We start from the raw sequence: 13207 nt of genomic DNA on the forward strand, positions 1-13207 counted from the left end.
CTGGGGGGCTCAGTGACAGAGGTTTATCTGCCCCTAGTCCTGAAGTCTGGGTGTCCGAGATCGAGGTGCCCTAGGGTGGGTTTTTTGAGGGGAGCCCTCTTCTCGGCTTGCTAGGCGGCCCCCTTCAACTGTGCCCCGACATGGCCTCCTCTCTGTGGTCACAGAGGGATCCCTGGCATCTCTGGCTGTGATTCTGTCCTGTCCCGGCCCCACCCTTTCATCCTCTCCTAACCTTCATTTCCCTCCCGAGGGGGTCAGCCTACGAGATGAGGGGCGGGACACAGTTGAGCCAAGAGCGGCTCACACGCTGTGTGACCTTCTCGGGTCTCTGCCTCCCGGAGCTCCTGTTTTCTCATCCCTGGGACAGGCTCCTGGTTCTCGTCTCCATAGCTCACAGACTCAATTTGGCAGGTGCTTAATGCCTTGTGTGCTCCAGGCTCCTGGCCCTGGGGGTGCATGTGGGGGACACAGGGTGTCCAAAGGGGGCTCTGCCCTCAAGGGGTGAGGATGACATCGGATCACAGATACCGACCCCCAAGGCAAAGCTGAATGTAATGTATTCATCCTTTACTATTTTTTATAATAATAATGAATAATGCTTTAGGGCTTCTTTGATGGTTCAGTGGTAGAAAAAGAAAAATCTACCTACAATGCAGAAGACACAGGAGATGATGGTTCGATCCCTGGGTCGGGAAGATCCCCTGGAGGAGAAAATGGCAACCCACGCAGGTATTCTTGCCTGGAGAATCCCACGGACAGAGGAGCCTGGCAGGCTACAGTCCGAAGGGTTGCAAAGAGTCAGACAGGACCGAGCATGTATGCATCCATCCAACCAGTACTTTTTTACTTTTAGTAATTAAGGAAAATAAAGAGACGACTTGGGGCTCATGCCAGAAAGCGAAAAGAGTGTGTGGTCAGGGACATGAATGGATAGACCCGTGGTGAGGGGCCTTCCTGAGCATTGCCCACTGCTGTCCAGGGGCTGATTCAGTCCGAAAACTAGTAATTTTATTTTATTTTTAATTGGAGGATAATTACTTTACAATATCGTGTTGGTTTCTGCCATCCAACAGCATGAGTCAGCCACAGGTGTACATATGTCCCCTCCCTCTTCTACCTCCCTCCCACCCCACCCCACCCCTCTAGGTGGTCACAGAGCCCAGTTTGAGCTCCCTGGGTCATACAGCAAATTCCCGCTGGCTATCTGGTTTACATATGGTAGTCTATGGGGTCACACAGAGTCGGACACGACTGAAGCAACTTAGCAGCAGCAGCAGCAGTATAGAGGTTTCCATGTTGCTTTCTCCATTTGAGTACTTTTGATTTTAAAGCACTGTGTCTCCAGTAAACGTACGTTGTGTGTCGGTGGAGAACAGTGTCTGCGGTGAGTTCTGTTGTTTACCTGTGTTTCATGAGCATCGGAGCTGTGTTTGGAATAGCAGCTGCGAGGTCCTGTCATCTCACCGTCACACCGATTGCTCACTGTTCTGAGAAGGTCACATCGTAATCCATTAGCAATAATTAGTCCCCCGGCACCCGCTGCCTTCTTCCCTCAACTGCTCCATTAACTTGGGTGCGGATCGCACATCCCAAGCGCCAATCTGTGGAAGATCTGTCCGTAATATACAAGGTGATGCTATTAGTTACAATATATTAACTGCCTAATTTAAAAATACAAAAGCTGTCTTTATGAAGGGCAATTAACCACTAAGCGTAATTGATAATTCATAACCCCCTGATTAGGAAAGACAAATACTGAGAAAGGACTGAATCACCTGGGCTGCTGGTTGCACGACATTGTCAGCCTCTCCGTCTGCGTTTGTTCGCCCTGTTGTCAGTAGGGCTTGACGTTTCTTCCCAGGTCTCACCTGTCGGCTGCGGCGCCTGGGGGGTCTGGAGGCTCACCGTCACGTGGGAGTGCGTGTCTTCACCACCGAGTGGGGTGCAGTGAAGGGGGTGCAGGCTCGGGGCCCCCTCAGGGGAAGTAGCAGGCGTGGTCCTAAGGCAGGGTGCCTCTCATCAGCTGTCATCTGGACTTGCCATCACTCAGTCACTCAGCAAACGCTTGTCAGGAGCCTGCCGTGGGCCCCGCCATCAGACCTCGTTCCTGACCTCATGGAGCATGCGAGTCTGGGAGAGAGACGCTGAACAAGTGCAGACATGAGATGATTGGAGATACGGGTTAGTGTCAGAAAGAAAAGCAGCCTAGAGACAGAGTGGGCAGCGTCACCCAGATGGTCGGAGAAGGTGACGTTGGACAGACCCTTCACATTTTCCCTAGGGTTTCTCGAACCTCCTGACTTGCAGCCTGGTGACTTCCATGGCCCTCCCACGCCATGGCCCGGAGTGCATCCAGGGAGGGCCCTGTGTGCTCCGGACCAGGCCAGGTAGCCGGCCCGCTGGCCCCCTTGCTATTGCAGGGCCCCCCTTCCTTCTGGGGGTCCCTGTTCCTTTGTCTCCTTGCTTCCCTTCCAGTCTCAGCTCCAGAGCTGTCTCCTCCCCGGGGAGGCCTCCTGTCCTGCCCACGCTGCCTGGCCGTCCTGTCTCCTCACCTCTTTGGTCCTTCCCGTCACCTCTCGTCCTGATCCCAGCGCCCCTCCTCTGTGCGGTCTCCCACCTTACGCACCGACTGAGGGTCCGGGGTCAGAGAGCCCGCCTGTGGGCACTGCGGCGTGTCCGTGTGCCAGTCAGTAGGTGCTCAGTCGCTGTTGGCAGAAGGGTTCAGTGTTATTTCCCTGGCTTCTCTCTGGGCATCGGCTTTTGTGACTTGGCCTTCACAGAGCCTGCCTGGGTATGTGGGGCTGCAGGGCCTCCCGTGAGCCCGGACAGGCTGTCGGAGCTGCTGACGCCGCGGGCATCCCCGGCTCCTGTCCCGTTAGCTTGCCCGTGCACCCGATGCCTCCGTCTGGCCGACCTGTCTTCAGTGACAGCGGCGAGACAGCACACTTCAGGCGTGGTCCCCGGCTTTTGCGTTTTGGAGAAATGTGGATATTCAGGGGTCAGCTCAGGTGCTCAGTGGAGATGCTCACTGTGGTGGGAGGGCCCGGAGGGGTGGCTGGGACGCTCAGAGGGGACCTCCACCAGGCTGAGCGGCGTGGTGCGGTGAGGTGCGGGGAGGTGTTGAGTGGGTCCCGGGAGGCGGGCGGATTAGCACGTGTGAAGAGGCGGTGTGTCCCGGGTGGAAGGGCATGGCCGTGAGCCAGGCAGAAGCAGAGGTCACGTGGGAACTCGGGGCGTCTCAGGTGTGCCGAGCTCAGCGAGGATGAGAAGGGTCTTCTCCAGCTCAGAAACCCCAGGGTCCGGTGAGGCTGTCGAGGCCCAGTTCAGGAGCCCGTGGAGACCCGGCTTGCTCTGGACTGTTCCCCTGGAGAAGAAGCACCCATCCACGCCCCTCCCCGGGCGGCCGGGCTGCCTGCTGACAGCCCCCTCCCCGGCCTGTCTCCCCTCTGCAGGCTGAAACGGTCCCGGCTGAAGGTGAGATTTTGCACCAATGAGTCGCAGAAGTCGCGGGCGGACCTGGTGGGGCTGCTGCGACGGCTGGGCTTTGACGTCTCCGAGGGCGAGGTGACCGCCCCAGCCCCTGCTGCCTGCCTGATCCTGAAGCAGCGAGGCCTGCGGCCACACCTGCTCGTCCACGATGGTAGGCCCCCCTTGGGCCCCTGCGGGGGTGAAGGCGCCCCCTTTCCAGCTGGGGGCTGGGGAGGACACAGAGGGAGCACCTGGCCCTTGTTAGACCTGTGGGCCTTGATGCTGGGACCCTGGCCCCATCCATCCTGGCATCATCCTGGGCCCAGGGGTCGGGGTGGTGGTGGGTGGTGGTCAGAGGCAGGGTCCATATGGCTCCTTGGAGTCAGGAAAACTCTGAGTCTGTTTTCTGTGATCCAGGATGGAGCAAGGTGGCAGGAAATTGTCAAGTGGGGCAAGATTTTAGCCTCTGGGGTCTGTGTCTGTGTGTGAGAGAGAGACAGACAGACAAATAGAACAGATGCAAAGTTAGGTCTGTAGGTTTCGGAACCGTATTTGTAAAAACCAGCCCCACGCGCTGGCTAATGGCACAGGTTTACTTGCTAACATCAGTCTGAAGGAAGGACAGAGTCCCTTTGACCCTCAGCTGGGAGTTTTGCTGAAATGAAGAAGAAAGAACAGTATTACCTGGCACCTTCTGAATATTTAAAAAGAAGAGACAGTACATGCTTCAGAATTCAGGACACTTTTCTGTCGTTGTCTCCCTGCTTCCTTCCTCTGCGCTTGGCGTTGTTATTTACAAACCTGCGGCAGAGGCAAGCACGCTTTTCTACCCCTGGACAGGGTAGGGGACTCCCAGAAATGGAGAGAGCTCCTGAAGGTCTGGAGGCCGAGTCCACAGCTCTGGCGCCAGTTGAGGGCGACATGCCCAGGCTTTGGAAACTGTTTTTCTCGAAATGCTTCCTCTGTGATCTGGGATCCTTGCCACTGTCTTTAGAACAGGTCCTTAAAGTAACAGAAAGATTTAAGAGAGAAAAACCTCCCCTCCCCGGGGCAGGGGCAGAGGGAGGGGTCCGGGTGGACCTACCAGAGATGAGAGGGAAACTCAGCGTTCCCCTTGAAGACATCGTTCATCAGTGAGTCCAACAGGCAGATGTTGGAGCTTGAGAAGCTGTGGGGGAAGCCAGGCACCCTTCGTCACCTGTACTCTTGCATCTGTGTTTTGCATATGTGTCCCTGTCTTTTCAAGACCTTGAATCGTTTTCAGGTTTTATTGTCGATGAATTCCACATCCCCCTCCTCAACTTTTTGTTATGAGGATTTTCAAATAGACAGCAAAGCTGAAAGAATTTTATTTGGAATATTTGTTTGCCCTTCACCTTGACTTTACCAATGACATTTTGCCATGTTTTCTTCGTTAGACATCTCCCCATCCCTCCATCCAACTATCCACCTTTATCTTTCTGATGCATCTCAAAGTCACTTGCAGACTTTGGTGGTGGTGGTTATTCCTAAGTCGTTCAGTTGTGTCCAACTCTTTGTGACCCCATGGACTGTAGCCTGCTAGGCTCCTCTGTCCGTGGGATTTCCCAGGCAAGAACACTGGAGTGGATTGCTATGCCCTCCTCCAGGGGATCTTCCCGACCCAGGCATCGAACCCTTCTCTCCCTCTTTTCAGGAGTCCGCTCGGAATTTGATCAGATCGACACGTCCAACCCAAACTGTGTCGTAATTGCAGATGCCGGAGAAGGCTTTTCTTATCAAAACATGAATAAAGCTTTCCAGGTGCTCATGGAGCTGGAAAACCCTGTGCTCTTCTCACTGGGAAAAGGGTAAGTCGGCTGGAGGGGAGTCGTTTCCGGCCACTCTGGGCGATGCTCCGTGGGTCTCTCTGAGTTAAGGAATCAGCAGAGAAGCTGGGAAGGGTGGGCATGGGGTGGACGCAGTGCGGCTCCTTCTTCCTTCCCTCTCCTTTTCTTGCTTTTTCCCCATCATTTTGTCATCTCTGTCTTTTGATAATTTTTGAGCAGAGACCTGGTCTTCAGCTGGTTGGTTAGGCTTCCCCGTGACCACAAGGCTGGGAGTGGCCAGGGGCAGGTCACTGCAGAGGAGACCCCTGGAGATCAGGGTGGCCATCCCGAGTTTCCGTCATTGTCACAGGACACAGCACAGCGCTGATGGGTTGTGCCAAGGAGATGGACGCCCGAGCAGTGAAAATAGGCTTGAGGGCCTGTGGGCGCTTGTCTGGGCCCCACATCTCTGGTCTCGGAGCAGCCTGTCAGCTTCTAATTTTGTCACCAACATGTTTATCCGAGTCTGCAGCCTGGGCCTCACCATCTCTTTCAAAACACTGTGTTGATTATTTCTCTTAACTTCTTTTATCACCAAGAACAACACATCTTCATTGAAGAAAAACTGTTGCATACAGATGAGTGGAAAGAGGAAAAGAGCCTTTTCAGTCCCACTTCAGGAGAGAACAGCAGTCAGCATTTTTGTGTGTGTCCTTCCCAGCAGTTTTCTGTGCAGAAATCATTACGCGTGGTGTGTTCACAGCGTCAGTATCTAACTCAACCTAGTTCTGCCTCGAGGTTTTAGTGGTTCGCCGAATATTTTGTGAACCACTTTGCATACAATAGGGCTTCCTTTGTGGCTCAGGGGGTAAAGAATCCGCCTGCAATGCGGGAGCCCCAGGTTCAGTCCCTGGGTTGGGAAGATCCCCTGGAGGAGGGAATGGCAGTCCACTCCAGTACTCTTGCCTGGAGAATCCTGTGGACAGAGGAGCCTGGAGGGCTACAGTCTACGGGTCGCAAAGAGGCAGACATAACTCAGTGACTAACACTTCCATGTGAGAAGTAGACGTCTCTGCAGCGAGGTTATTCCTGTTAAATTTTTTTACAGGCTCTCTGTAGTTGTAGGTTGTTTCTGATTTTCTCCCTGAGTAAGGCTGTGATCAGCCTCTTTCTGGGATTTTGGGTGAGGTGTGTTTTTTGAGGTTCTTGGTGTGCGTTGCCAAGTTGCTTTCCAGAAAGCGATGCAGGTTTCTTCTGTCCCCCGTGGAAGCAGTACTAGGGTTTTAGAGTCACAGGGTGTTGTGGAACCCGACCCCAGCGTTACGCGCAGGGCAGGAATTCTGTGGCCGTCTCTGGAGTAGCCTTTCCCAGCTTAGGTGCTGCTGGTGACTGGGGACTTCCTACCTCTGCCTGCTGAACAGGGGTGGCTATTCCAGTAGACATGAGGGGGCCTTTTTATCTGGCTGCTGGCCATTGCTAAGCCCTCTGTGTAGTTCACCGTGTTTAGTTCTGACCCCGACACTGTGAGCTGTGGGCAGCATCATTGCCATTGTGCAGATGGGTGTATAAAGGCACATGGAGGTGAGGTAGGCCATGGTCACCCCATCGGTCAGCACAGGGGTGGCCAGGAGCGCTCCCAGAGCCTGAGCTCTGTCACTTTTCGGCTCCGTTCTGGAGCAGGTTTTGGGTCCACACAAGATCTTAAGCTTTTTTGAGGTCGTTTTAAAAATTGGAAGACTTTACGTAAAATAACTGGATTTCTGGATTCTCTTGAAACATCAGAAGATCTGAGGGTACTCGCCCCACATTCCCGAATGCGCTGCCACTTGGTGGAGCCACTGGCCCCTCAGCTCTGGTGCTGCGGAGACCCCACCGCGACCTCCTGCCCATCTCCAGTCTTCAGGTCGGCTGACGTTCATCTTGTACCAAGAGAAATATTGTACATCTTGTACAGTAGAGAAATACTTCTTCATGGCTGTGCTTCTTTTAAAATACGCAAGTGAAAGAGATGTAAAGAAAGAGAAGATACGTTTCTCTTGTTGCTGTTGTTCAGTTGCTAAGTCCTGTCCAGCTCTTTGCAACCCACGGACTGCAGCATACCAGGCTTCCTTGTCCTTCATTATCTCCCAGAGTTTTGCTCAAACTCATGTCCATCGAGTCGGTGATGCCATCTAACCATCTCGTCCTCTGTTGTCCCCTTCTCCTCCTGTCTTCAGTCTTTCTCAGCATCAGGGTCTTTTCCAATGAGTCAGTTCTTCGCATCAGGTGGCCAAAGTATTAGAGCTTCAGCTTCAGCATTAGTCCTTCCAATGAATATTCAGGACTGATCTCCTTTAGGATGGACTGGTTGGATCTCCTTACAATCCAAGGGACTCCCAAGAGTCTTTTCTAACACCACAGTTCGAAAGCATCAATTCTTCGGCACTCAGTCTTCTTTATGGTCCAACACTCACATCCATACATGACCACTGGAAAGAACATAGCTTTGCCTAGACGGACCTTTGTCTTGCTGCAAATATTCCAGTGTGTTTATCATGCAAAAAATTGTATCCTGTGTTAGTCAGTGGTCTCCAGAGAAACAGAACCAACTGGGTGTGGTGATGTATATACAGACAGTTCTTGACTTAGCAGTGGTTCAAATGATAACTTTCGATTTGGTTATGGTATGAAAGCTATGCATGTTCAGAAAAACGACTTCTAATTTTGAATTCTGATCCTTTCCCACATGCAGTGCAGTCCTCTCTTGTGATGCAGGCAGATGCTGGGCACTGGCCGCTCCCGGGCAGCCACATGATCACGGGGGTCAACAGCTAATACGTGTACGAACATTCTGTACCCAGACCACCATTCTGAGTTTCACTTTCAGTAACAAATTACATGAGATATTCAGTGCTTTATTATAAAATAGACTTTGTGTCAGATGATTCTGCCCAACTATAGGCTAATATCAGTGTTCTGAGCACATTTAAAGTAGGCTGGGCTTATTAAATGTATTTTTTTAAAAAATGCATTTTTGACTTAATGATATTTTCAGCTTGTGATGTGTTTATCAGAACATAACCCTGTCATAGGTTGAGGAAGATGGGTATATAAAGAGAAATTGATTGTGGAGGCTAGGTTTTTCCTGCATAGGCCAGCAGGCTGGAGACTTAGGGAAGAGTTGCCGTCTGAGTGCCAAGGTTATCCGCCAGCAGGTTCCAGGTTCCTTCTTGTTTGAAGAGGTCAGACTTTGTTTTGGTTGGGCCTTCAACTAATTGGACGAGGCCCACCACATTATGGAGGGCAATCTGCTTTACTGAGTCTACTGATTTAAATGTGAATGTCATCCGAGAAACATCTTCTCAGAAGCATCCAGGATACCATTAGACCAAATATCTGGGCAGCCTGGCCCAGCCGAGTTGACATAAAATTAGCTGCCACAGTTCCTTGCTGGTCTTACCTTCTGCGGTTTCAGTTCAGTTCAGTTCAGTTACTTACTTGTGTCTGACTCTTTGCGACCCCATGAATCACAGCACGCCAGGGCTCCCTGTCCATCACCAACTCCTGGAGTTCGCTCAGACTCATGTTCTTCAAGTCAGTGATGCCATCCAGCCATCTCATCCTCTGTTGTCCCCTTCTCCTCCTGCCCCCAATCCCTCCCAGCATCAGACTCTTTTCCAATGAGTCAACTCTTCACATGAGGTGGCCAAAGTACTGGAGTTTCAGCTTTAGTATCATTCCTTCCAAAGAAATCCCAGGGCTGATCTCCTTCAGAATGGACTGGTTGGATCTCCTTGCAGTCCAAGGGACTCTCAAGAGTCTTCTCCAACACCACAGTTCAAAAGCATCAATTCTTTGGTGCTCAGCTTTCTTCACAGTCCAACTCTCACATGACCACTGGAAAAACCATAGCCTTGACTAGACAGACCTTTGTTGACAAAGTAATATCTCTGCTATCTAGGTTGGTCATAACTTTTCTTCCAAGGAGTAAGCGTCTTTTAATTTCATGGCTGCAGTCACCATCTGCAGTGATTTTGGAGCCCAGAAAAATAAAGTCTGACACTGTTTCCACTGTTTCCCCATCTATTTCCCATGAAGTGATGGGACCAGATGCCATGATCTTCGTTTTCTGAATGTTGAGTTTTAAGCCAACTTTTTCACTCTCATCTTTCACCTTCATCAAGAGGCTTTTTTTAGTTCCTCTTTGCTTTCTGCTATAAGGGTGGTGTCATCTGCATATCTGAGGTTATTGATATTTCTCCCGGCAATCTTGATTCCAGCTTGTGCTTCTTCCAGCCCAGCATTTCTCATGATGTATTCTGTATATAAGTTAAATAAGCAGGGTGACAATATACAGCCTTGATGTACTCCTTTTCCTGTTTGGAAGCAGTCTGTTGTTCATGTCCAGTTCTAACTATTGCTTCCTGACCTGCATACAGATTTCTCAAGAGGCAAGTCAGGTGGTCTGGTATTCCCATCTCTGTGGTTTAGGTCACTGCAAACCACAGAAGCTGGCCAGCTTGACTCTTTTACATTCCTGCCTTGGTCCTGTAGGCTTCCCTAAAGTTACCAACTCCTCGCTAAAGAACAGCACAATTAAGAAGTTTTGTTATTACTCATTTATGTTAAAACTTTTTTCTTCAAAATTATCTTTTAATTATTAAAAATTATTTTTCCAGAGCAGGGATAGTAGTTAAAATAGGTATGTGGTTGAAAAAGAAAAAAAAATATATGGAATCAGTTTCTTTTAGTTTTGTAGTTTTGTACTTCTTAATAAATTCAGTAGTAGGCAAAGATGTGTTTTCCAAGTAAGCAGCTAGTGAGGAGGTCACTAGCTGATGGGGTTCTGACGTGGGCTGTGGGTTGGGTGCTCAGAAGTCGGAGAAAGGAGCCGGCAGCTTCTGGGCTTAGGTCGTCGCCCCTTGGGACAGCCCAAGGACGCAGGAAGCTGTCACACCCAGGTGAGGGTCACCGGGGTGAGGGGCCATCCTTCACCTGAGTGGGGCCGCGAGGTGCCCCCAAGGAGGCAGGGTGGTGGATTCACTGGGGCAGAATGTCCTCGTCCTGAAAACGGAGTGATTTACATTTGGCATCTGTTTGGACCGAGAGTGGGAATTGCCTTTGTAATTTCTTCTGTCATGCCTCCGTCAGAAAATTAAGCTGTTTACGCGACAGACTATGGAAGGTTAATGGCTCTTGTGGGCAAGGTCAGGTGGTCATTTTGAAGGGAGGCTGTGCTGAATACTCGGAAGGGAGGGCAGAGGAATAAAGCGTAAAATCTGTCTGACTGCTGCTCTCCGGCTTTTTCCTGTCTTTCTGGAATCCACAGTTTCTCCTTTGTGGCTGGAGTACTCAGGTTCAAGCCTGACCTGCTGTGGCTTTTATTATGCTAGTAACAGAAGATAAATATATCAAATCTCTTGTGTTTGGGGAATAAGAAAAATTAACTTGGGTACTAGTATTTACTGTATCCCTAAAAATGTTTTGGGCCAACAGATGGCCTTCTCAAGTCGCCTTTTTGTTTTCCTGGATGAATAAGAAATAAAGACAAGTTCTCGGCCCTTTGAAAGCAAGTCCACATTTAGTATAAAAAGAAATATTAAGGTTTCTAGATTTATGCAAGTCAGTTTTTTTCTTTAGGTTCTAAAAATCAGTGTGGCAAAGAGAGGGTTTTGATTGGATCTTTTCGGCCGCATGTTCCGATTCTTCTTCCCACTGGGACTAAATTTAAACTGAAGAAGGTACAGTACCTGTCACTCTGGAAGGAAGACTCGGGGAGGGTGCTTCGGGCAGAAGCGATGCGGCGTGGGTGTCCTTGGGAGGCCTTCCACAGTGCGCCTCCCACCTCCTGCAGCCGGCTCAGAGCTGAGCCTGTCCTGGGCCAGAGGCTCCTAGAATCCTCAGCTCCAGACAGAGCCGTGTGTGCTGCAACAGAGCGGCCTTGTTTCATAATTTTTTCCTTGGCGCCTGGGTCGTCTTCTCCTGTGCTGGCTGCATTCTTTCCTCGGTTCTGTCCTCGGTGCCCCCGCTGTCTTCAACGTGTCCCGCCCTTAGCCTCCCCACCCCCCAGCTCCCTTCCCTCTCACCCTGGCTGGGCATTTCCTGGAGTGTAGGGAACAAGAGGGGTGGACAAGGGGGTGCCTCTGGGCATCTGATGGACTCCCGTGCGCCTGGAGTGGCATCTGGCACTCAGGGTCCTCAGGAAGGTACCAAGTCTGAGAGCACCCGGATCTAGACCCCTCCACTCGTCCCCCTTGACCTTCAGGCCTCAGCTTTGATGCCTCCTCCTCTGGGACGCCTCCCTGCTGCCCCCTCCCCAGCATGCCTGGCCCTCCCCACGCAGAGTGCGCAGAGCACCGGGTTCCGCTTGCCGTCACCCAGGTCCTGTTCTTTCATATTTGTCTGTGGACCTGTCCGCTTCCTCACCAGACAGGGAGTCCCTGGGGAGCAGCCTGGGTCTGAGAGTGTCCCCTGCAAAGGGGTGTGGGACAGCTTCGTCCTACTTTTGGGGGACTGAATTAGCGGATGCCAGCGGGCCCCCGAGAGAGCCCAGGCCCCAGCACCCGGTGTCTGGGGTTGCTTGATGTTTCTCTGGAGCTTGGCCCCTCCTCTGCCTCTTGGCCACATTTGGCTTTACTTGGCCAGTCCTTCAAACCCTGGACCCGACTGAGGGAATCATCATACCCAAATAGTTTATTGTGGAACTGGGGAAAAATAAAAGCAAACGCTGTTTTGAGGCTGTTTAAATGCAGGATAGATGTCTGGAGTCCAGACTTAAGACCAAGACAGTTAGGAACCTCTAAGCCTATGTTTTGGGGTCACGCTTTTAAAAGGGGGGCTCCCTTGGTGGCTCAGACAGTAAAGAATCTGCCTGCAGATGCAGGAGACCTGGGTTCGGTCCCTGGGTTGGGAAGATCCCCTGAAGAAGGGAATGGCAACCCACTCCAGTATTTTTGCCTGGAGAATTCCATGGACAAAGGAGCCTGGCAGGCTACAGTCCATGGGATTGTGAAGAGTCAGACATGACTGAACGACTGACACTTTCACTTTCCTTAAAAAGGGGATCGTTGGCGTCCCCAGCTCCATAAGCAGCGGTGGCTCTCTCCTGGCTCCCAGGCACCTTCCTGCATGTGTGCGGCTTCCCAGCCGGGCCACGTCCTCCCGGCACAACCCCTAGTGTGCAGAGCCTTGGACGCTGACCGAGAGGCCCGGGTTGACTTGGAGACTGGGTCCGTTCGTGATGGAAGAGGCCCCCGCGGCTTTAGCAGTCCGGCTCTGATCTGCCTGGCCCGAGTCAGTGGCAGGGGACCAGCCCTTGTCAAGGCCGAGAGTTTGGCTGCAGCCCAGCCTGCGTCCGGACAGAAGCTTCCGGGGCAGGCAGTGAGGATGCAGAAAGGGTGCGCGCTTCTCCCACCCGAGGGGCCGGGTGATCGCTGCGGGCGGCCAGGCTCTTGCGGCCTTGGAGGCCTCAGGTGGGGCCCAGAAGGGCAGGCAGAGTCCCTGGACGCTGCAGAGCTAGAGGAAGGAAGCTGCTAGAAGCAGCTTCCGGGAGCTCGGTCCCACCATTTCCAGTAGACACAGGACAGGGTCCGGCCCCACAAACTGGAAAGACCTGCGTTCATTCTTTCTTCCCTGGCTCATATCTTATTGCCCATCTCAGTCTGGGTAGCTACATTTTTGGAGTGGTTTCTTCACCCCAGGCATCACATTAGGAACTTTGTCTGCATTGTTTTGCTCAAGCCTCACAGCAGCCCACGAGGGTAGGCATTGGACCTTCTTTTGACCCATTTTACAGAATAGGAAACTGAGGCCCAGAGGGCGTACGCAACCCAGAGTCCCACAGTTAAAAGCAAGTCAGAAGAGGGTTTGAACCCTGAACTCAGCAGGCTTCACTAGTCTTCTCTTTACTTTTCCACACATGCTGCTTATTTTTGTCATTCTTTTAGATTCCACGTGTAAGTGATACCGTATGG

The 13207-nt window shown here is 51.8% G+C and overlaps 1 protein-coding gene across 5 annotated transcripts in view; it reads left to right on the plus strand.

Moving 5' to 3' along the window:
- LHPP (phospholysine phosphohistidine inorganic pyrophosphate phosphatase) overlaps positions 1 to 13207 on the plus strand; it is a 127315-nt gene that overhangs the window by 13329 nt on the left and 100779 nt on the right. For all 5 annotated transcript variants that reach the window (XR_003032731.2, XM_024985714.2, XM_059881906.1 and 2 more), the window contains exons 2-3: positions 3453 to 3640; positions 5144 to 5297. Coding sequence is in view for 4 of the 5 variants with exons in the window: in XM_024985714.2 (XP_024841482.1) it covers positions 3453 to 3640; positions 5144 to 5297 (342 nt within the window). In the remaining variant the exon portion in view is untranslated. The remainder of the gene's footprint in view (positions 1 to 3452; positions 3641 to 5143; positions 5298 to 13207) is intronic.

The sequence above is a fragment of the Bos taurus genome, chromosome 26, assembly GCF_002263795.3.
Source record: "Bos taurus isolate L1 Dominette 01449 registration number 42190680 breed Hereford chromosome 26, ARS-UCD2.0, whole genome shotgun sequence".
Taxonomy (NCBI): domain Eukaryota; kingdom Metazoa; phylum Chordata; class Mammalia; order Artiodactyla; family Bovidae; genus Bos; species Bos taurus.